Source organism: Mandrillus leucophaeus, unplaced genomic scaffold, assembly GCF_000951045.1.
Source record: "Mandrillus leucophaeus isolate KB7577 unplaced genomic scaffold, Mleu.le_1.0 Scaffold223, whole genome shotgun sequence".
Classification (NCBI taxonomy): Eukaryota; Metazoa; Chordata; class Mammalia; order Primates; family Cercopithecidae; genus Mandrillus; species Mandrillus leucophaeus.
The window spans coordinates 4,319,020-4,344,118 of NW_012102288.1; the positions used below are offsets into that span (position 1 = coordinate 4,319,020).

Here is a 25,099-nt window from a genome sequence, read left to right on the forward strand (position 1 = left end):
AAATTTGAAATTTCATTTCTGAGATTAGCTGCCAATATCAAGCCATCATGGAAAAAACTTCTAGTACTGCTAGGGAGACCATTTTCTAAATCTGTCTGGCATAATAATAGTAATAATAATAATAATACATATTATGCTTCAGATTTAATTGGTACAGACACCTTATGAGCTTGATACTATAGCATTATTCTTCCTACTTTGCAAAGGAGAAAACTGAGCAATGAGACCAAGTTATTTGCCTAGAGTTACATAGAGAGTAAGAAACAGAGCCAGGATTTGAACCTAGGCAGTTTGCACCAGCGTCCTGAGAATAATCACTGTAGTATAACATCCTTCACAGCAGAGACAACGGGATTGGCATTAAGATGCCAGAGGAAGGGTGGAGAAATGAGATACAGGGAAAATGCTAACTTCCTTTCCTTCAGCAACTTGTGTAGAGATTTTTTGTTCCTGAATAAAGGCAATGTGAAAGGAAAAGAAGCACTTGTAAGCTTTAGTTTGCTTTCAACGGGAATCCAAGAGTTGGGTCATTATTACCACGTTTCTTTCTTTCCTCCCGAAACATCCTGCTTGGTGTTTCTACCACAAGCTTCCTTGGAAATTCTTGACTGTACCTGAGTTCCCATACATGACACTCTTGCCTTGAAAAGATTAATATAAAATATCAGTCAAAGGTTTTGTATTCCCAGCCCAGATCTTTATCTCAGAATAAAAGGGAGAAATTTACCTCCTGTGAGTCATGGGCACTGAGGAACTGGGAACATTCCCCCGGCAGGGAGAGTTGGCAAAAAAAAAAAAAAAAAAAAAAAAAAAAAAAAAAAAAAAAATCCTAGTGGATTTCAAGTTTATTTGACTAATTCTTTCACCACTTGTCAAACGAAACTACTTTTGTTTAGGTAACAAAACAAGCTGTTTCCTCTGCCATTTCTCCAGTGAGTAGTATAGGCACTTGTGGCGAACACACATTACTGCTAACTGTTATGATGTTTGCTGTCAAATTCATTTATTTATACAACTGCTGCAAAAAGCCTGAGGCCCATAAGCAGCCATGAAAGATTTCAGAGTCATGGTGTGGGGTCATGAGAGGGAAAAAAAAGTCTCCACTGGTTATGAGAAAGGAACTGACACAGGAAATGGTCACATATGGCGCAGATTTATTGTGTCCGGGGCTTCCCATTCAAATCTCATTATAGCCACAGCTCAGAGCAGGGCATGGCACAGTCACATTCATTTTAGTTTTGGCACCCAGCAGAAATTACTGCTACAGCTTCAAACTGAGGGCTGGAGAGGTGATAAGTTTATCATTCTGGGGAAAGAGTGTGCCAGGAATTGTATCCGCAAAGAATGCTGTTGGCTGCTCCTGCGTTTAACCCATGAACATCAGTTTGTTTAAAGCTGGCAGGCAAGGGTTGCTAGCAAAATAAATAAATAAATAAATAAATAAGTAAATAAATAAACAAAATTAACATTAAAAAGTAAGATGGTAGAGAGAAGGTGTAGGGTGATGACGGCGAATATTATATTATAAAAGAAATGAAGAGAAAGTGAAGAATAGATGAACAGGAAAATTGTCTCAGATTTTCAGGTTGGATTTTTTTCCTGATTGGTGGAAAATATAGGCTCTCTATTCATAGACCGATTTGCACAGGCACACACAGAGATACATGTATGTATGTATGTGCATTTCTTTCTTGCTGATATTTTCTTGAAAACATAGATTGTCATTTCTACCTTCTAGCATTTTCTTCACCTGTAACTTGTCCCTTTCAACACTGTTTATTATGATTGCAACACTTCAGGTGCTGTTCCAGAATACTAGACAAACACTGGTTTGAGATAAGGATAGAACCAAAAAAGGCAAAAGGAGAATGAAAGGTAGCTTTAAAAATTCTCTTTTTAAAATTATAGGAATGTAACAGCTTGTATTTATTAACATGTGTTTTTCTCTCACTCTGTGCACACATCATCTAACTTAGCTCTCTCCATCAGTTTATGTATTAAGTACCATTTCCAATCCCTTTGACAATGAAAAATATGAGTCAGAGAGAGGATAAGTAACTTGTCTACGTTTTACAGCTAGAAAGTGGCAGAGCCAGGTTGCAATGCAAATCTCTCTGACTTGAAAATCTGATCTCTCATGTGCTAAGCTGTACTTCCTGAGTTTAAATTTGCCTGGGCTGTTTTCAATGTAGTATTCAAATAATAAAATCATAATTGGGACCATATTCGTTGATGTTTGCAGGTGAAATCATATTACAACAAAATAACAAAAATACAAAAACACTTTCTAAACCACTTTTTCAAGCAGTGTATAGATGATGACATTTTACCATAGTAAAAGAATATAAAATAGTCTGTTGAATTTGTTTGAACAGATTTCTATTAATAAAAGTAAGGGTTTTTAAAAATTTTAAAAAGGAAAAAGGAAAAATGGTTGAATCAGAAGAAGGGTCTATTGGGTATAGATCTGACCTTCTCTCTCATATTTATTGTCATGTCATCACTTATTTTCATCTCTTGATCTTTTTTTATCAACGCAACACTTTTATTAAAAGATAACAAATATTTTGAGATATTCACTGAAAGAACTGATTGTAGAGACAGAAAGGACTTTAACAGAAGGTCTTATAGACATTTCTTGCTTCATGCAATAGTTGGTTTTATGTAGTTTTCCATTTTTCTTGTATTAATTTGGAAGTGCATCCTCATGGAAAATAGACCCAACTACAAAACTTTGGCAAGATTGCTCATAAAATTGGGACAGATCCTATGATCCGTAGTTCCTGAAGTCTACCAGTCCATTTTACACCTGCAGATGCATATATTCCTCATACAGCAGCTTCCTGTTCTTAGGCAGTATCTTCAGTCCTTTCGAGCTGTCTTCACCCTTGGGCATTGTGTGGCTCCCAGGCATTGAAAGCCACTTCACTACACCAGTAACTAACTGTTAGAGTGCTGTCCTCTGCATTGAAAATGGTGCCAGAGGTGACTATACTCTGAAGTGCCACTGTCTAACAAACTGTGAAAGCCAATCTGAAAATACATTAATTTTGAAGCTCTAGAACCTAAGCAGTGAGTGAATGCATGTTGTACTTCTTCAATCTAATGAACTTGAAGTTTCTCATATTACTTGTAATAGTAACTATTATAATTGTACTTAGTTTGGTTATAATAATACCTCTCAGTGTATATATGGGCAAGCATATTTATCTTTTTCATAATAATTAGAACTACCATATTATGGTCCCTCGATAGACTTTAACTCTAATTCTAGACTCCAGACTAGCAAGGGTGTGTTTCCTGCCACCTATATTGAATCTATTCTGCTTAAGAACATCACTCTCAATGTGGCTTCACCTTATAAGTATAACATACAACCATTTTTTGAAGTTTAAACAAATAATTTTTTTGCTTAGAATTGCCCATTCTAGAAAAGCAGACTGTTTTTCTCTATCATTTCTAATATGACCAAAACATATTTTCTTTAATAATTCCTTTGAAGATCACAGTTACTCCTTTTGTGTATTGAAGAGCACAGCTTTGAGATTTTGGAGTTTCACTCCTCATAGCCTGAGGGCCTGTGACAACATATATAAATGGGGATAAATTCAGCCTGTCTTCACTTTATTTGATCTGGGACCGTTTATATTTGTTAAATTAGAAATAATGAGGTATAACTGTTGTTTGACAGAAAAGAATTGTAAATGATTTCATTTCTTGAAAATAAGAGAATGAGTATATATTTTGTTTTTGTCAAAATCTCCTACACTTTACCATGAATTGTGAAATATATCACAAAATGGCTAAAAAAATTATTGAGGGAAATGGTGGTGTTAACCTCGAGGAAAAAAATCATTAATGTTGATGTATTTCATTCAATTTTAAACATATAAATTTTTCTATTTTGTTGAAAACAGAAATATGGAAGGATTCTATGTGCCTTTGAGTCAGAACATTTATTTAATTTTTTTTCTTTCCTTCAGATCCATTTTTCTAAATAAAGAATAGAAGTTGTTTTTTTCCTTCTTTTCTTTTAATTTTTTTTTTTTCCCTAGCAAAGACAACCCCTTTGGCATATTTTCTTTTCAAACGTGAAATGAGGTGGAAAATCCTCATTTCACGACAGGAAGGACAAATATTGACACAAAGTTAATATTTGTTAGAACCCTGGAAGCAACCTGAGTGTACACATGCACTCGCACACATACACACCCGCCTTCTTCCTCCTCCTCTGCCACCAGACAGACTCCACTCACCGCCTTGGTTTCTAAGTCTGTAGCTTCCTGTCCAGGGAAAGGTGGACAGAGCATACTGAATGACCAGGGTATTTTAGGAAGTTAAAGTATACACAAAGCAAGTGCTCATAGGCACACATGCACGCACAAATACAACCTGCTTAATCTAATTTTCCCCACTTAGAGAAGAGCTTCTGGACTTTATCATGTTCTTGTCCATCGTGAATGCAATAGCATATGCCAAACCAATACTCACTGGTCACTCAGCATTTATTAAGCCCTGTCCACCCTAGCCTTTTGGAAAGGAATGCCCTGGGGTGGCTGGGCGGCTGCCCCTGACAGGCTGTGTCACTTATCTATTCATGTTGATTATGAAAGTCAGCTGTGGCCAGACCTCGCTTTTTTCCTTCTTCTCTCAGCCCCTCTTACAAGCACCCCTGCCTGGATTTTCATGAGGAAATAATCAGATTAGGCCTTTCACGGTGAGTTCATATGGAGTTCTCTTTCTCCAGTGTGCTACTAACTGAATAAACGTGTTTAGTGGTAAATTGTAAATGACATTATGATTACCAAAGCCAGCATGGGTTTCATTTAAAAGTGATCAGAATTGCAGACCACAAAAATTGTGACTGGCAGATAGGCCATTTGGAGAAGTGGGAGAAAATAAAAGACAAAAACAAGGGAGAAAGATAATTATTACTCAAAACTAAACCTTCCCCAAGTGAGAGAAGCAGGAAGAAAACAAATCCAGAGGAGGAAAAACGGAACGCTCTATAGAAGTGATGCTGGACTGTCACTGCAGTCTCCTGCCAGTAGTGCCTGGGGATTGAGCTCTGAGGTCTGTCACCCTCTTAAGCAGTTAATGTGTATTCTCTGCCATAATTAAGAACTACACCCATTTAGTGGCTCTGGAACCCTGCTTACATGTGCTTTATTTTTGCCTCACGCCAAAATTAAAATATGAGGGTTGATTAAAGGTGACCTAGGAAAATGAATGATAAGATACTGACAAACCACCCCATCCCTTAGTCACTGGTAAACTCTGAATATATATATGTGTGTGTGTGTGTATATATATATACACACCAGACACACACACACACACACACACACACACACACATATTTTCAATTTATGAAGACCAGGATTTCAATTCTGGCTACAAAAGTGGACAATTAACATTACTTGTTGATAATCCTTAGGCTATTGTCTTTGTTAAATATGTGGCTATATCTTTATACTCCTGGGATAGTATGATAAAATATTAAAAGGGCCAAATGAAGACATAACACAGCAAATGGACTCTTGCCAAATATGTGATATGACAAATCGTCAAAAACTTTTCCATGTGTGCCTGTCAATAAATTGTGCAGAGAGAACTTCTAGTTATTACAGCTCTTCTCTCACAGGATAAATCATCACCCTGAATCTTAAGTCTAAACTCAGGCCCAAAGGGAAGTTATTTAGACTACATTTAACTTTGCCAAAGGGACACGTAGAGGTTTAGAAGTATGCCTTTTTTTCTTCTTCCTCGTCTTCATCATTACTACTAAGTAATTATACTGAGTTAAAATTGCTGTGACTCAAGTTTTTATCTATGAACTATGGATAATTAAACTTGCTATTAGAAAGTTTTAGGGAAAGGAAGTAGAGAAGGAAGAAAAGGATTGAAGAAGGAAGAAGGAAGGAAAAGAGGAAGGAAGACCACCAGCCTTATGTCTTGAGCGCATCTTTGTAGTGAGGTCAAAGCTTCTTCTTTGCTATTCTAATCTCTATCCTGGCCTGTCCCACTTCCAAGCACCACACCCATCAGTCTGTGGGCTTCTTAACAGATATATCTGTACCTATAGCTCTCCTAAGCAATCATTATGTGTTAGCTGAAATGACCATGGGGTGACCACCATCCTGCCACATAAGATCTCCTTAAACAGTATACCCGAGCCTCCCATTGATAAAAACTGTGGGAAACCCTTCAGGCTCCTCTGATAGTCCCTAATTTTTACACCACTATTAGTATAAGGAGGCAATGTGTTTTTCTTAATATCCCGGCTTGCCTCAGTCACTACCTACAAGTCTGCCACTCTCTATCTACCATCTCTAGAATACACATCTCCTTCCCAATCCATTCACGGGCTCACTCAACCTTTTACTCCATTCCTCCAAAAGTTGTTCCTGGTGCTGTGAGAAAGTTTGAATTTGGGATCAGCAAACTTTTCTTTATTTTCAAAGAACATTCTTCTCACTCGTTTACCTCAACTGGAACCTAGCCATCTTCTAAAGATGCCACTCTTTTTAAAGCCTCTTTAAGCCACACTCTCAACCCTTAAGGTGTCTTTCATGTTTCCATGCTGCTCTCATGCCCTATATAATATCCTTTAATAAAACCCCTACCCCTCCGAGGCTGACACCATCTGGCTGACTACCTACTTCACGAGTCTTATTGACATAATCGGAAGGCTCTTCACTCCCTGAAGGCCAAAGAAACTGGATCACTGTTCTTCTTCATCCTCACTCTTTCGTGATTTTCTTAAGGTGGATAACTCATTCAAAACCTTGACTGCTGTGAAAATGAACAAGGACTATGCAAAGAACTGGCAATTGTTATTTATCTGAACTTGCTATGGCAAGAGAGTCAGCCACTATCGCTTCAACTTGGTAGAGATGCAAAGGCACACAGAAAAGCAGGAAAGCTTAAAGAGGCTTTAAGAGTGTGGAAAAAAGGGAAAGCTTCAGGTTAATGCTTTGATTAATGCTGTTGGCGTGGGGAAGCTGGACACAGGCAAACTAGAAGTGGGGCATCCTATGTGATTGGTTATGGATACATATTTTGCTTTCTCTGATTGGTTCTAAGTTGGAAACTGAGGCAAAAATTGGGGAATTATCAGGGAAAACAGGGAAGCTGACAGTTATGAATCAAGTTCTGGCTGTTTGAGGCATGTGGTTTCAGGGATTATTATTTGGTCTTCTAGGACTGGTTACTGCTGCTTGTTGGTCAGAGTTCTATTTTGGTATCTGGTCTAGACATTGTCAGTTTATATATTATCTCTCATTGTTCATCTCATCTTCAAGTCCTCTCTAGAAGAATACCAGACACAGAGAACGCCTTCAGTAAATGTTAACCATTGTTGTTAGTATTTCCTATCAGATATGCTTTTCCCCACACTGTACCTTACTATTCACTGACACAGTGACAGCATTGAGATTGTCATGATGACTGGCCTTAAAAATCATGAATTTAAGTACCCTACTTTCAAGGAATAATTCAGGTCTTTCTAACTCAGTTGTTCAAGAGTCACTTCCTTGTGGCCTTAAACTCATTGCCATATGCATTTTTCTTTCTCCTTTTTTTTTTTTTTTTTTTTTTTGTGATGGAGTCTCGCTCTATGGCCCAGGCTGGAGTGCAGTGGCGTGATCTCAGCTGACTGCAAACTCCGCCTCCAGTGTTCACGCCATTCTCCTGCCTCAGTCTCCTGAGTAACTGGGACTATGGGTGCCCGCCACTGCACCCGGCTGATTTTTTGTATTTTTAGTAGAGACGGGGTTTCACCATGTTAGCCAGGATGGTCTCGATCTCCTAACCTCATGATCCGCCCGCCTCGGCCTCCCAAAGTGCTGGGATTACAGGCGTGAGCCACCGTGCCCGGCCGCCATGTACATTTTTCTAACATGCATGAGTGCCTTCCCTTCATTTCCCTTCTTATGCAGCTGAAATGAACTATGCTTTCTTCTCATCACTTCTTTGTATATACCTTTAAAACCTGTGACTCTTTGTCCTTCGCATAGCCGGGCATGAACCCAACCTTGAATAAACTCAGTCATTCTATTTGTCCATTCCATCTTACTGGGTATAGCCAAAGCAAGTACACATCCATTCTCCGCAACACAAGCCGACTAAATTTTCTGTGAAGGTGATTAAGATTAGGTTTCAGGCTCTTCACTTACATGGGCCCCTTCCAAGGCTCCAAAACGAATCTCAGCTATGTGTTTGCATAGATCTGTGCTTTGTAAAATTTTCAAAATTAACATATTTTAACCAGAATTAGGATAATTCTCTCTTTCCACTCTAAATATTCCTTCATCATAAGTGGTGGGGGTTGAGCGACAGTGGACTAACTACAGCATTTTTGAAATCTAGCTAAGGGGAAATTGAATTGGACATGCATTTGATTTGGGCTTAGTAGGGTGTGATTTGTGTGGTTCCTAATCACTTCTATCTAAAATTATTAGTAGACATATATGTCAACTTACCCAGTGCTGCAACACACAGAAGCCAGACCCTAGGTCACACTGGTTTATGAACATATCCTAAAGCATGAGGAGAAAGTGAAAGGTGTAAGAGATGTAGGACTGGGGTAACAGTCCAATAAAAGCTACTTTGTGAACATTTATTCAAGTATTACAGCTCATACATGAGAAAACCTTTCTGAGAGACTTCCCACATTTGACAAAAATTCTAAACATTTACACATACCAATAATGAGTTGTGAAGCTGAAAGAAATTCTTCTAAACTAACAATGAAATTATGGAAAACAATGTCAATCATCCAAGCTATAGAAAAAACTAAATTATCTTTCTATCTTCTCTATAAAAAGTATTACAACATTGTTGTTATATGAAGAAACAACACAACAGTTAAACAATAAAATATAGGAAAAATGATACAGAGGTGAGCTGGGTAGTATACATAGTACCTTTTCTTAGATTTTATCATGTTTGTGGTACTTATGAGGTTTTTAAAACATAATTGTGTTGTGTTTTTTTATCATTTTAAATAATTCATTCCCACTCCAAATTTTAAATTCGTACCTTTGTACCTACTTTTATAGAATTGTTCCCTCCATTGTACAAGCACTAAAATAACAGAAAGACTAAGTTTGCACCTCTTTCACAATGACTGTTTTATACCATCTTCTCAATCCACAAACGTTTGACCCAACTTTCCTGCCCTTCATCTTAGCCCCCAATACTCACCCTCATACTTGACTTTCTGTCAATAACCATGCTTGCCTCACACCTCCCAGCAGATAGAGTGCTTTCAATCTCCCACACACCTCCACATGCACTTACACTCTCTGCTCTCCTTCCTGCTCCACGGGAGATGAAGTCTTTCAACCTATCCAATTCCATCTTTAAGAGGTCTGTGGACCCCATTCTTCTTTAGCCTCTCAGAGAGCTTACTGTGTCAGTCATCCACTCCCTCCAACATTAGTCTCTTTCTTTTTATGAGTTCTCTATTATCTACAGCACCTCAGCTTGCATCTAAACACAACAATCTACCTTTTCAAAATGTACATTTTAAGATACTCTGAATTATAATATCTGTGCATGAGCTGTTTCTCACAATTTCATTGTGAGTGTCAGACTGTTTTATTCCAATGACATTAAAGGTAAAAGAACCTACTTTTCAGCTCATGTAAGGCACTTCATTTGTACAGAATCCTTATTGTCAAAGCTCTAAGGTAAAAATTCTTGCTGAAATAGGCTTGTATTATCAGAGATGACTAATTGTGTGGAGGGATTATTTAATTTGTGGGGTTTTTTGGGGTCTGTTTTAACTTTCTTTATAAAAGGAAAATTTTCTACTTATCCGCAATAATGTATCTGATGTACAAATCATTTTTCCCCTCAGTGGGTAAAGCTACTTGTATACAGCTTCATCTCTGTAAAGAGTTTGGGGCAGTCACATCCCAATCATCATTCTCATATTACTATCAAAGAAACCTCAGCTCTGACTTCTGAGAAACATTGGGCTAGAAAAAGTATATCTGTCACAAGACTACCTAGCCTTAAAATATAACTAATTGGTTGTTTATTACAGATTTTTTTTGTATAGTTTTTTCCTAGGGTAGAAAACATTGTGAAGGGTATATTCTGGAGAAATATATGTTGTATGTTTTGTCAAGAAGATCTGAACCGAAGTAATTTAAATATTCTTTATTCTTACCTTGAATCAAAATGAGTATATTTTTCATTTTTGGGGAGTGTAGAAAGGAAACAATGATGAGAATATTTTATAATAACTAATATTTGATGAAACTCTTTATTTAAATAAGAAGATACTAATTATTAACTTTGTGAAGGTTATAGGGGTAAATCTCCAACCAGATATGAGAAATCAAAATCCATGTGGTTCTTTCATAGCAAGGTGTTCATACACAGAGGTTTAAAACGTAAACATAGGAGAAAATAGGAATAAAAACAATGCGTGTAATTGGCACTGCACTAGTTCCTTTGCAATCAGGAAGGTAATTGGCTAAGTTTAAACAAGCAAATAACTAACACATCATTGAGAAGCCTGGCATTTGATCTCTAGTTTTAGCACAGTGCTTAATAATAACAATATGGCAACTAGCTCCTTATTATTGAAGAGAGAGGAGCCATAGTAACAAAATCTTACTGCATGCACAAGGAATCCAAATAAATGTTTATTCAATTCCTTACCACAATCTAGGGTTTGTAATTAAATTCATACAAAATTCCAATGGGTCATAAAGATTTGTGACTTTTCATTGTCTATTATCTTATTCCTGAGTTTCCTCATGGGCCGGGCCTGAGCTAAAATCTCCAGGGTGTGCAAAGTCTCTGCATCACACACTTCCAATAGAGATTGTGCTCTCTCGAGCTCCAACCCAGCACGAGTCAAACCCTTCTCTCCTTCTGTCTCTTTCTCTCCCTCTCAAGCTCCTGCCTTCTATCTAGGTAGTTTGTCATATTCTTTTTCATCAAGTGTCATGACTGAATAGTGGAATGGGGAACTTTGGATCCTTAGGGCAGAAATGGCTTGGGTGACCAGCCTTTGTGATGGATTGGTTTTTGGGTGGAATATGTAAAAATAAATAAATAAGTAAAAAAAGAATCATATCACTGGGCCTCTTTGAAGGTATACATCCTACTAGTATAGCTCCTGTACCTTATTACTCCAAAAAATGTTAATTATATTTTAAAAGGCCATTTTTTAATTATTTTGGCCTCGGAAATTACCTGTCATAAGGAATGGAGGTATGAAAGAAACACTTATGTTCCTCCATGTGTATTTGTTTAATGAATAGAGGAATTGTTCCAAAAATGTTTTATTACAACAGAACCTGTTGTGGACAAATCAACTATGTGATACAATAACAGAAGAAAATTTATAAAAGTATAGTCAGCCATAATTTCAATCTTATGGATACATGTGAAAAAGATGCATTACAATATTGCCTAACATATATTAGAAATCAATTTAGAGGATGATACAATAAATTTTTGTGATATACTCAATTATAATTGTTACGCTGAGTTGACTTAAAATATATTTGCACTATAGAGTAAGAGTTATTATTAGACACTTGACAAGAACACATAAAGTGATTTGAAGAATAGGAATTTTGAAAAGGACATTACGTATCAATCAACTAATTTATATATCAAAACCATCTACTCTGCTTGCAGTAGAATGTTGACCCTTGTGGTGATTTAGAGATAAGATACTGTCCCTGGCCTGGAGAGATAACCCTTAAGAACACTGATGCCTACTAATGTCATGTGATTTATCAAATTACATACAGTTAGATGGTAGCAGAGAATGATTGAGAATCATCAACAAAGGATGTGATTGTTTTAGTTTAATTATTTATTTATAATTCTAACAGAACTGTACATCTCTAGAGGTCACTTTAAGACATTATATCTCCTAGATGAGAAGCAGGAAGAAGAAAGCTGGAGATTTATAAAATTGGATGGAATGTGAGTGATTAATCAATGACATCAGCATGGCTGAAAAAATAAAAAGGAGAGTGAGCTGCCAAGTTTAGAAAAGGGGAACCACTGTGATTCGAAGATCTCCCATGAGGAAATGTTACCTAACTATCTTACTTGGAAAAGATATAACTGTAATAGAGACTGGTGCATCAGGATCTCAAAACAAAATTTGTAGGGCCGTTAAGACCATGCAATTAATTCCCTTCATACTGGATCCATGCTTCTGAAGACAACTCTTGATTAACATTAGAGTTATCCTATGATATAATCACAGGGAAAAAAAACCACAATGTGAAAGTGACTATTCCTTTAAATTTGATAATTAAATTTTTATTTAATCATTTAGCATTCAATGTAATGAATCCAATTTCATTAAGAGACATAGAACAGGCCAAAATTTCTGTTTTATCTTGTGTCAATTTTAAAGAAATTTGTCTACTTTATCTAAATTGTTGAATGTGTTGGCAAATGCTTGTTTGTAATAGTTTCTCATTTTTTCTTCTGCAGAATCTGTAATGATAATCTTTCTTTCATTCTTGAAATTGGTGATTTGTATTCTTTTTATTTTGATTAGTCTAGGAAGGGTTAGTCAATTTTGTTGCTGTTTCCCGAGAACTGCTTCCTCTGTTGTTTTATATTGTTTTGTTGTTGTTTCTTTTCTAATTCATTGATTTCTGCTATCATATTGACTATTTCCTTTCTTTCGCTTTGTTGTGCTCTTTTTCTAAATTCCTTAAAATTCTTTTAGACATGCAAGTCTTGTATCTTTTCTAGCTTTTATGAGACATAATTGACAAATACAATTTTAAATATTTAGGATATACTATAGATATACTATGTAATGTGATGTTTTGATATGCATATACATTGTGAAAGCTAATTAATATATCCATTACCTCATATTACCTTTTTGCTTGTGTGTGTGTGTGTGTGTGTGTGATGAGAATATTTAAGATCTACCTTCTTAGCAAATTTTAGTTATACCATACAGTATTATTAACTACAATCACCATGCTGTCCATTATATCTTTTTTCAAAATTCTTGAGGTAGTACCATAGGGCATTGCTTTTAGATAATTCTTCTTTGCTTATATAAGCATTTAACACTATAAATTTTCCATAAAAGCACTGTTTTAACTTCATTCCAAAAATTTTAATGTAGTAGAATTATAATTATTGTTGTTTTAAGTATTTTATAATTTTCCTTGTAACTTTTAATCACCCCTGTTTTTGCTATTATTGTTGAAGAAAAAGTAAATCATGTGCCCTACTCTTGAACCAACACTTTGGTAGTTAAATTTATTAACACCACGGACAGGTTTAGCATAGATTTATAATTATATCATGTGGATGGAAGGATATAGGAAAGACTAGATTATACGCAAATCTAGTATTTCCTACATTAAAAATAATTTGATTTTTTGTTCCATTTCTTAGGCTACTTTTATGAACTTGCACTAAGGCAAATTTTAAAAATCTAGAAAACAATACAGAATGATTTTGTGAATATAAATTTTAAGTCAAAGAAATTCTTTGTTGGAAAACAAAATATCCCTGTGGACAACAAAATATCCCTGTGGATTCAAAACAAGAACTATTCTAGCTTCATAGAGGCACTATTAGGAATGGTGGGAATAATGAATAACACTGTTCCTTTAAATGTTTTTATTAACCCTCACCATCCTCAACTTGGGCTCCTTAATATCAACAACTTCCCAAGTTACTACTTTCTTCTTTCCCTCTTCTTGTATTTCTTTACTTTTTATGTTTGGGGAAAAATAGAGTATGAGAAAATTATACAGTTTGACATCCAAACTCTTTCACAATCTGGTCAGATACACCTCTTCAATTTTAATATGCCTCCATAATTTCTCTGTTCCACCCATTCCCCTCCATCTACCTCTTCTCCCATTCACTAGGATGATACTACCCCTTCTCTTGTACCCTATTTCTATTATGGAGCTATAATATTGTGAGATTCTTTCTATATCTATATCTATATCTATATCTATATTTAAATCTGTATCTATATCTGTATCTAGATCTATATCTACACCTAGATCTATATCTATATCTACACCTGTATCTGTATTTCTGGTTCCTGAGGCAGAGCTACTAAAATCAGTAGTGCTAGGAGACTCTTTTGTTCGAATATTTGATCTTTGACTCTGGTTGCTGACACAGAAGCCCTAAGACATTTGTAATTCCCCGAGTGATAGAAACATCCGATACAAGGTTCCTAAATCCCTTGGAATTTCCTGGGTGATAGGAATGTCTTTTTTTTTCTGACAAGCTGATGCCTCAACTACTGGATAGCCTCAGGATAGGGACTGGTTGCCAGGGGAACCAACCATGTGACTAGAGAGTTGGAACTTCAAGCCTCATCTCCTCACCATCCCCATCTCAGGGGAAAGGAGAGGGTCTGAAGGTTGAGTCAATCACCAACAACAAATAACTTAGTCAATCATACCTACATAATGAAGCCTCCATGAAAGCCCAAAAGGACAGGATTAGAAGAGTTTTCAGGTGGCTGAACACATGGAAATGTCTTGAGGGTGGCACATGCAGAGAGGGCATGGAAGCTCCATGTCCCTTCCCACATACCTTGTCCTATGCATCTCTTCCATCTGTCTGTTTGTCTGCATCCTTTATAATAAATGAGAAAACATAAGTAAATGTTTCCCTGAGTTCTGTGAGCCTCTCTAGCAAGTTAATTGAATTCAAGGAGGGAGTCATGAGAGCCCTGATTTATAGCCAGTTGTTCAGAAGCACAGGTCACAACCTAAGATTTGCAATTGGTGTCTGAAATAGGGGCATGCTTGTAAGACTGAGCCCTTACCTTGTGGAGTCTGCACTAACTGTTTAGTATCAGAATTTGGTTAAATTATATGACACCCAGTTTGTATCCACTGGAGAATTGGTTGTTGGTGTGGAGAAATACCTACATATTTTGGTGACCAGAGGTGAGGTATTTTGTGTTATATGGAATGTGCGAGAGTAGCAAAAAATAGTTTATCTTGTTTTTCTCTCAGGGGCCCTTGATAATTATTTCATTGTCTTGACTCTTTTACTTCTTCAACTCCTTTTCTCAGTTATTATCTCCATTATTAACTTTAAATAACATATTATGTAACATGTACTTTAAAAATACATTAAAGAACTATTATTTAATGTACTTATCTTTTTATATTTTGCCCCAATCTTCCTTACATTCTCAGTATCTGGCACAATTAGATGTTTAATAAATATTTTATCAGGTTATAGATGATGGCGACAGTGATGGATTACAAATCATCATTGAGAGATTGTAGTTCACATATAGCTTGTTTTGTTTCTTTTCTTTTATAGGTACATATAGAGAAGAACAGAAATGTACATACCGATTTCTGATGCAAGGATTCGTCTGCAAACAGACTGACCAAGTGGTCCTAATTCTTGATGGCGCTGATGCCACTTGGGCAATTCAGAAGTTATATCCAGTTGTATCTGTGACTAGTGGTTTTGTTGACATCTTTAGTAGTGTAAATGCCAATATTCCCTGCTCTACCTCTGGGTCGGTGTCTACTTTCTATTCTATCTTACCCACCAGGCAAATCACCAAGGTCTGCTTCATGGATCAAACTCCTCAAGTTTTGCGTTTTTTTCTATTGGGGAACAAAAGTACCTCCAAGCTTCTCTTGGCTGTATTCTACCATGAGCTCCAGAACCCCCACGTCTTCTTAGGGGAAAGTTTTATACCACCTACTCTGGTTCAGTCGGCTTCCTTATTGCTGAATGAATCTATTGGTGCCAACTATTTCAACATCATGGATAACCTCTTGTATGTTGTACTACAAGGAGAGGAGCCCATTGAAATACGCTCAAGTGTTTCCATTAACTTGGCCCTCACTGTGATGGTTTCAGTCTTAGAAAAAGGCTGGGAAATAGTAATACTCGAAAGACTAACTAACTTCTTACAGATTGGCCAAAACCAAATCAGGTTTCTTCGTGAGATACCTGGCCATGAAGAGACCTTAAAGGCCATTGCTGACAGTAGAGCAAAAAGAAAGCGCAATTGCCCGACTGTGACTTGCGCTAGTCATTATAGAAGAGTCAGTCAACGCAGGCCTCTCATGATGGAAATGAACTCATATAGGTCTTCACCCCCAACGACTGTGGAAACGATGTCAAAAGTGATTGTCATTGAAATTGGTGATTCGCCAACAGTAAGGAGTACTGGAATGATTTCATCCTTATCAAGTAACAAATTACAGAACTTGGCTCATCAAGTCATCACTGCTCAACAGACTGGGGTACTAGAGAATATTCTGAATATGACTATTGGGGCCTTACTAGTTACTCAGTCAAAGGGAGTCATTGGCTATGGGTAAGTACTAATTATATTCACATCCAAATGAGGGTGAGGGCTGATAATATTGACATATGTTGCAAAAGGGCTGATTTTTTAGGTCCATATTGACATATGTTGCAAATGTCAGTGTACTTACACTGAATCATATAACTCGTCTGCTTTTTAAGAATAAAAATTCAAAGCGTCATTTAAAGACTTAAATTCTTAGTTTTTAGATTGTGTATTAAATTCATATTTTTCATGATTATTCTATTTCCAAGGTGGTAGAAAACATTATATTTTGATTCCTTAAAGTGAAAAGCATGTGGGAAGAGATTTTTTGGAAGCAACTTGTTTTTAGTTCATTTGATCATTTATTTATTTATTTAATGAATTTAAGCAATAGACTAGGTTCTAGGGTTGGTAAAGTGAAATAGATATTATTCTGTTGCTACTGCTATATCATTTTATTTGTGATAGTGCTAATAAGCTATTAGTATTTAATGGGTAGTGATTACTTCTATACAACCATCAACCATCTCCAATGGATGTGGAATTCGGTAGAACTTAAATAAAAAGCAAAACTAAAAAGAAAACCACGTCCTCACACTTGGATAAATATTCAGCTAATACATTGATTGTCCTTTTGTACACAGAGCAACATATCTAAGTGAAAGTTTAGCTAGTGTTTTTGTGTTTATAATAGAGATAGATGTTCCTCTTTCCTGCTATACATTGATATATAGAGAAGATGAGAAAAAATACAAGCATATTTTTCTGGATCTGGTTGATTTTAAGGCCTTTGGGAATTGTTAACTTAAAAGGTACTCATAGCTTATTATTATCACAACTTACTCAATTTTGGGTATTTTTGTCAACTACCAAACCTTCACCATGTTAGTGACGTTATAATATTATGTATGGTGGTATGAGGATTAGAATGCTTAAAGGAATGATGCTGATGGATGTTAGCTTACATTTAAGTATTTTTCCATTAGCCCAATTTTATTTAGGTCCCACTGAGTTCTTGTAAGTATATTATAAGTATACATACATGAATAATTTTTGTCTAGAGAGAAAGAGAGTCAGTTTATTGCTTAATTTTATTTAGATTTTACAGTACTGAGCTTTCTAAAAGGTGGTAATTCCAAAATGACTGATTTTATATTACATATAAAAGAAGACTCAGTGAAGAATGTGCTTTTAACTAGAAACAGAGAAAAGTCAATGAGTAGAAGCAATAGAGCTATGTCAGAGGAAAACCAGCAGAGAGTGGATCCAGCACAAATTTAGGTATATACACACATATATGTAGGGCATGCCATTCTATCATGAAGAAATGAAATAGCTTCAAAGAAAAGATTGCTTTTATTTGTCACCCACCATTTGTCATAGCCGTCATGTTTTTTTACTTTTGACTCAGTTATTTCTGATTTAATAAGAAAGAGTTGGAAGTGTAAAATACAGAATTGATTTTGTGTTGCAATGTGTTCTATCCCCCCCCTTTTTCTTTAGTATTTTAAAAGATATTTTCTAGACATAAGGCAAAGATTAAATCTTCTGAAGATAAGGAAGGGCTGCTTCTTAAGTATATCTGAACAAACCTCTCCCGAATGAGAAATGCCATATCCTATGGCATTCAATGAGAATTAGCAAGGTTTCTCATGTTTCCCAGTGTTGCACAGTATGATAAAAAACAAAACAAAACAAAACCATAAAACCTGACACAGGCCCCAGAGCCAGCCTTGTTTCTTTCAGCTTTATCACAGTCAGCTGGGTTTTCCACTGAACTCACTAGAGAGCTATTGACGGGCCAATGAACTGACCTTAAGCCAGCAGAAATGAGTCTAGGAATGCAGCGCTTTCATGGAAAAGTACCAAGGATGTTCTCCAGTGGTTTGCTCTTGTTAATTTAATGGGGTTATATGCATTTCAACAAATTCAGGCCATACTGGACTCATTTTTCTAAGAGAGTACTAGCTACTTTCAAAAGCTACCAACTTTGGGCCGGGTGTGATGGCTCACACCTATAATCGCAGCACTGTGGGAGGTGGAGGTGGGTGAATAGTTTGAGTCCAGGAGTTTGAGACCCACCTGGGCAACATGGTGAACCCCATCTCTACAAAAACACAAAAATTAGCTGGACATGATGGTACATGCCTGTAGTCTTAGCTACTTGGAAGGCTGAGGTGCGAGGATTGTTTGAGCCTGGGAGAGGGAGGTTACAATGAGCTGAGATTGTGCCACTACACACCAGCCTGGGTGATAGAGCCAGATCTTGTCGAAAAAAGAAAGAAAGAAAGAAAGAAAGAAAGAGAGAAAGAGAGAAAGAGAGAAAGAGAGAAAGAAAGAAAGAAGCTACCAACTCTGTTTTGTGGGAAGAGATGGAGTAGCTGTCTACTTTCAAAGTAAATAATACACAGCGAACTGGCCTCTTCCAGTCTTTATCCTCCTCTAGAGGTATCTGGATTCAAGCTTCCTCTGCTTAGCTAAGTTTCCATCACCATGTTTTCCAACTTCCAAAACTTTGTTGACCTCCGTTGTCGTTTGTTGTCTTCTTGCATGCGCCATGGTGGTATTCTGCACCTATCAACCCGCTATTTACGTTTTAAGCCCCACATGCATTAGGTATTTGTCCTAATGCTCTCCCTTCCCCTGCTTCCCACCCCACAACAGGTTCCAGTGTCTGATGTTTCCCTCCCTGTGTCCATGTATTGGCATTATTCACCTCCCACTTATGGGTGAGAACATGTAGTGTTTGGTTTTCTGTTCCTGTGTTAGTTAGCTGAGAATGATGGCTTCCAGCTTTGTCCATGTCCCTGCAAAGGACATGAATCATTCTTTTTACGGCTGCATAGTATTCCATGGTGTATATGTGCCACAGTTTCTTTATCCAGTCTGTCATTGATGGGCATTTGGGTTGGTTCCAAGTCTTTGCTATTGTGAATAGTGCTGCAATAAGCATAGGTGTGCATAGGTCTTTACAGTAGAATGCTTTATAATCCTTTGGATATATACCCAGCAGTGGGGTTGCTGAGTCAAATGGTATTTCTTGTTTTAGATCCTTGAGGAATCGCCACTCTGTCTTCCACAGTGTTTGAACTAATTTACACTCCCACCAACAGTGTAAAAGTATTCCTATTTCTCCAGAGGCTCACCAGTATCTGTTGTTTCCTGACTTCTTAATAATTGCTGTTCTGACTGGCATGAGGTGGGATCTCATTTTGGTTTTGCAGGGACCTCAATTCTATAGAGTCATAGGAAATACATTCTTCTAACAACCTGTTTGGAAGTGAACTCTTCAGCAAAGCCAGCAAAGCCTCTCTGGACTCCTGGCCCACTCCCTGGAGATAACACATTGGTGTTACTGTAAGCCGCTGACTGTGGTAATTTGTTATACAGCAATAGAAACTAATATGCCGTGTCACATAAAGCTCTTTGTTCATGACATTGCCATGAACTTTGGGCTATTAAAATAGTTACCATGAGGGTGAGCATGACACTGTGGGAGTGTTTATCTGTGTATGTGCAACATGTATATACTTATCACATTAGTAGTGTGTTTTTAAGTTCCCTCATTCTGCATAAGGAGCACCCTATCAGGTTACTTTGGAATAGAGAAGAAAACCAGGAGAGCCAATAAATTATACAAGTCTTTTGGCATTCAGTCACCTTTAACATTTTCTCTTCTGCATCTTCTCCTCTTTATGCATGCTGGGCACCTGCCTTGTAGAAGACAGCTGTTTGGAGCATGAAATAGTAGACTGTTTCTATCAGCAAGGAAGTACGTTCTTTTCAAGACCGGCAGAATGTGCATCCTAGAAGAGATTCCTATACTACTGGCTTGTCTCTGTTCTTCCCCATGACAAAAACCACAACTTTGCCATTAAAGAGTGTTTTTACATCATTCCTTCTTTTCACTGCAGTACAAATACGCTACTTTGTTTAATTGGGTCAATGGCAAAATTATTGCAATCTTACTTCATATGTGTGGCTTCGTGGGAAAGTGAGATGTTCTACGTAAGCAAGCTTTCTATACAATTAAAAATTGTTCCATTAATAACAAGCATTTTTAAGTCTTCAACTCTTAAACATTAAAAAAAGACAAAGATTGCATAATATTCAGACTTATTAAATGGGAAATAATGTAGACTATTCACCTTTGTTATGATGATTCATGGTCATCATCAAATCTGTCATTTACTTCACAATCCTGTTTTTGCAGTGATGCCCTTGAGTACTATTTTTCTTACACTGAATGGCGCCAGACCACTACATCTTTAATTCTTGTCCTGCAGTTTATATTTTTTTCTGCTATTTTATTGTGAACAGGATGTTAATTATAATCTATTGTTGCTGTTGACACATCCACATCCAGAAAAGTTCTAATTCCAAAATCAGATGACACTACCTTAAAATCAATTAATTTAAGAATTATTTGTACACATGGTGAACTCGCAGGTAAATATAATAGACTCTTGAAAGCTTATATTTCAATGTTTTTTATTCCCCAATGTTAACTGAACAGCTATAATGTTCAAAACATCATATGGTCCCTGTAAGAATCTAGAGATTTGAAAATTAATGGATATGAAAAACAGCATTTATTCAACTATTTAATGAGAAGATGTTATACTAAATCTCATTCCATATCTATTACAAATAAATCATTAATTCTCTATGAAGCTGCTTAACCATTAATCCAGTTTTTCATAACATTAACTTGAGTATAAAATGTTAATCTTTATAATATTTATTAGGTGATCAAGGTTTCGACTTATGATTATATTCCCAAGTGTGCCTAAGCACATTGTAAATCACAATAAATTATCATTCAATATATCACATTTAGTGAAAGGTAGCCTGTTTTACTTTTCTACTATTCTAAAACCCCTGTGCAACCAATATCTTGAATTAAATCTCTTCCATTAGAAAGACCTTGAGTGATTTCTGTTTTCCTGAACAGACTTATGACTGCTACAACTCCCCAGGATAAACAGGAAATTTTGGTTATTTTGCATATGATCTTTAAAAATGCAGAGTTTTCATTCTCCTAGATAAAATAGTCATGCTAGGTTTATTATAAAATATTGTTTTAAATGATTTGCCAATTAAAATACTTAGGTTTTTGTCCCCTGATTTTTTGCTTATAATTGATTTTACTTATCTTTCATTGTCCTTATGCCCTGTTAAACCCGTCTAGGCTTCCTTAGCAGCTAGTCAACTCCTAAGAGGTGTTTTTGTCCCCTGAATTGTTGGAAGACGTACAGTGTTTATTCTGTGTCTTTATATACTTCTGATCCACCTCAAGTTACACCTAAGGTTACTGAAATCTCGTTTTTAAATGAATAATTCCATGGAATCACAAGAGTTTAATCAGAAGTATCACAGAATAGAAGTAAGCACACTGCTTGAGGAGTGCCCCAGAATGTGAAGTTGAAGGCCAAGATGAGTGGTAGTTTTTCAGAGGCAATTAGTGACCTAAGAACAGAGGGAATGCATAATGGGTACTGATTTGGCAAGTGTTACTATAGCAACATGTACTGGGTGCTTACAATATGCCAGGCTTGGAACCGCTAGATCACAGTGCCAGAAAAAAACTGTCAGATCATAAGACATTTCTTCCCTCTTAGGAGTTGGCTATTTGCTAAGGAAGCCTAGATAGGTTTAACAGGGAGCATCAGGACCATGAACGGTAAGAAAATTGCATCTATCAACTCAGAAGGATAACCAGAAAAGTCATTCTTGTCATACAAATTATATAGAAGCTTATTCTCGAGGGGGAGATCATGGTGTTCTATATCTTTGCATATCTCACAGTGCCTTGAACAATGTTTGTACATAGTAGAAGGGTTAACATATATTTGTTAAATATATAGAAATATGTTCACATTATATTTGTATTTTCCCTATATTAACATAATACATATATTTTAGATTTTTTTAGAATTGACTAAAGAATTTACTTTTTTCTTTCAGGGTACAAAATTGCCCAAAATCATTTTACAATTCAAGTCCCCTTGTGGTACATATAGAATATTCGGCCTTATCTAGCCTATTTAAAACAAGAGAGATAAAAAATGCTCAGGACATCCTGAAGCATTCAATCAAGACATGAGGCTTTTTATAGGAACTTGGCTTAGTAGCTTTGAGCAGAAGGTTGAAGACAGAGTATCTCTGATTTCCACCCCAACTTCACCTCACCCCACCCCACCACAGTAGGTCTTGCTGAGAGCCAGTTTTCACTAATAAAATTTATTTGCTCTTTAAGTTTTCCATGCAGATAGAAATAATTCCGTCTTCTACAAGGTAAACATTTCAGATCTGGTGGAAATGAAAAGCAAGAGTTGACATGAATAGGAGTGATCTCTTAATTGGGAAATTTCTGTATTTTCTTGGCTTTTCTCCTTTAGCCTGCATTTAAGTGTTGTCGAAAAAAAAAAATTCTTTCACATACCTAACTGGGTATTGGAAGCTGTTAAATAATGGTAAAAACTGGGATGAATGGAGGGAACTTTTCTCCCCCATTTTTTAAAGTTTGGCTGTAGGTCCTTCTGCCTGCAGGCTACAGTCACATTAGCAGTTGGAAATTGGATAACGACAGCACAATGACAAATCCAGGTTGCTTGCAATAAGTTGCTAATCCCTTTGCTTTAATATTGGAGCAGCATGTAATGATGTTTGGACATCACTCCAGTTTACTGACGACCCCACTGGGGCCAGCAATAGAACCTTACAACTGTCTAACAAGGCGTCAGGTGACTCCCGTCGTCACAGCAACGGACACTGGAATCTAATCTTCCCTCCATCCCTTCTAGCACCCAATAACGCCTAGATTATATAAGTGGCCCATCATTGCTTGGTAACTTGAATCAATTAACGTTAATTCGCACAATGCTATGATGTATTGTGATCACTTTCATTTCAAGGAAGGGGGAGAAATTGCTATAAGTCACCTAAAATGAGGTTGTCTGTGGTGCTGAGGTATTAATTGGGTGTCCATATTAAATGCAAAAGGAGCCCCATCGTGAAAGGAAAGTGGATGAGTGACTCTCTTGGCTGCTATTGACCTATCAGAAGAAGACAGTGCCCTTTTCCTTTGCTTTTATCTATTACAGTTTTCCCTATTGCGTGTCAAGTTGATGTATTATAAAAAATTCATTTGGTGACCTTTCACCCCCTTAGCAGATTAAACAATTTCACTTCGATGGCATCATTAACAGGACCCTGCATTTAATGATGATTTCTCTAAAAGGCCACGGAGATTCGATTTTAAGCTAACAGATTTATTGCACTATTATAACATATCGTAAAAAACTGTACCACCTACAGTCAGGTTTTAGGACAGAAACTGCTTAAGAGTTTATGTGGAGCTTAAAGTGGTATTACCTTGGGATATGCTGCAGCAGCAAGTCTGTGACCTCCAGTGAGATGCTGTTTACATTTAACAAGAGATGTTTGCTCACAATAAACTTTAAAGTGTGTCAGGAATGGGCCTTTTAGCGTGTGTTCAGGCAGTTGGTTTCCCTCCCTTCGTCTCTAGACGTCAATGTACTTATGTCAGAATCTTTGATGGAGTCTTTCAGTTTCTTTAACCCAGACTGCTTGCCTGCATCCTAGCCCCCATCAGAAAGAATTTAAGGAAAAAGATTAGGGGAGAAATAGGATCTGATAACAACGTTAGAATTTTCTAATAACCTGGAACCCACAGAAGGATAGAATTAATAGCATGGATTTTTAAAATCTGGTTTAAATGGTTCCCTTTAAAAAAGGAAAGGAGCCCTAGCCACTCAGGCTAAACAAACTAAGAAATGATGTTGAGGCTAGTGTGTGTTGAATTCCCAGGGAGTGATTCCAGCCAAAAAGCCAGGGTCTTCGCTGGTAGATGACTAAAGAGCTTCTTAGGACCACATATTTGCACTCTGCCCGCATTTCCTAGGATTCCTAGGGGAGAAGAAAATTGCTTCCTACGGAAACTTCATATTTAGTGATCCCTTGTATTTGCTCTCCCACTATTTCTTCTTTCGGAACAAATCTTCGCTTTTTCCTGACATGCACCCTCCACGTTAAATAAATACTTTATCCTTTCCTCCTCGTGTAGGGAAGGGGAGGTAGTTAGGAGATAGAATAGTTGACTTATAAACATTAAATGGGAGAAAGCAAAGTAGGCTATTTTAAAAATAAATAAGTAAATAAATAAATAAATACCTCATGAGACCTGGCCCAGGTTATTGAGGATAACTCATCAAGGAATGCTCTATGTCAGGGTCCTATATATGATATATGATGTCCAGGTGCCTCCATTTAGTTGCCAAACATCTGTTGCATGCCTATGATGTGTAATACACAATAGACTTAATGGGACAATAGGTGTATAATTTTATTTTAATGATGCAAGCTCTGTCATCAAAAATGCCAAAACTCTGAGTGACACATGTTTTACACTGTCATGAAGTATATAACTATTTTGTAAGTGTTCCATTTTGTTGCTAAGTCATGTCAGCACTTAGTATGTTCAAAGGAAGTGAGAAGCAATATAGCTCGCTGGTTAACCACTCTAGATCTCAGTCAATACTTACTATTTGTAGGACCTTTGGCAAGTTATTCAAGCCTTTTTGGACCTCAGCTTCTTCATATATAAACAAGAGTACCCACCACATAGTGTCATTTTAAAGATGCAATGAAATTATACATGAACACTTTATCATGGAACTTGGTATACAGTACATGCTCAGTAAATGGCAATTATAAGTATTATTCTCCTCAGATGCTTCATGCAACTGAAGTAAATTA

General features: G+C 36.7%; 1 protein-coding gene across 1 annotated transcript in view; it reads left to right on the top strand.

Annotated features, from left to right (window-relative positions):
• PKHD1 (polycystic kidney and hepatic disease 1 (autosomal recessive)) overlaps nt 1–25,099 on the top strand; it is a 507,823-nt gene that overhangs the window by 444,774 nt on the left and 37,950 nt on the right. Inside the window, 1 exon segment of the mRNA XM_011981329.1 lies at nt 15,325–16,342. Coding sequence (XP_011836719.1) covers nt 15,325–16,342 — 1,018 coding nt within the window.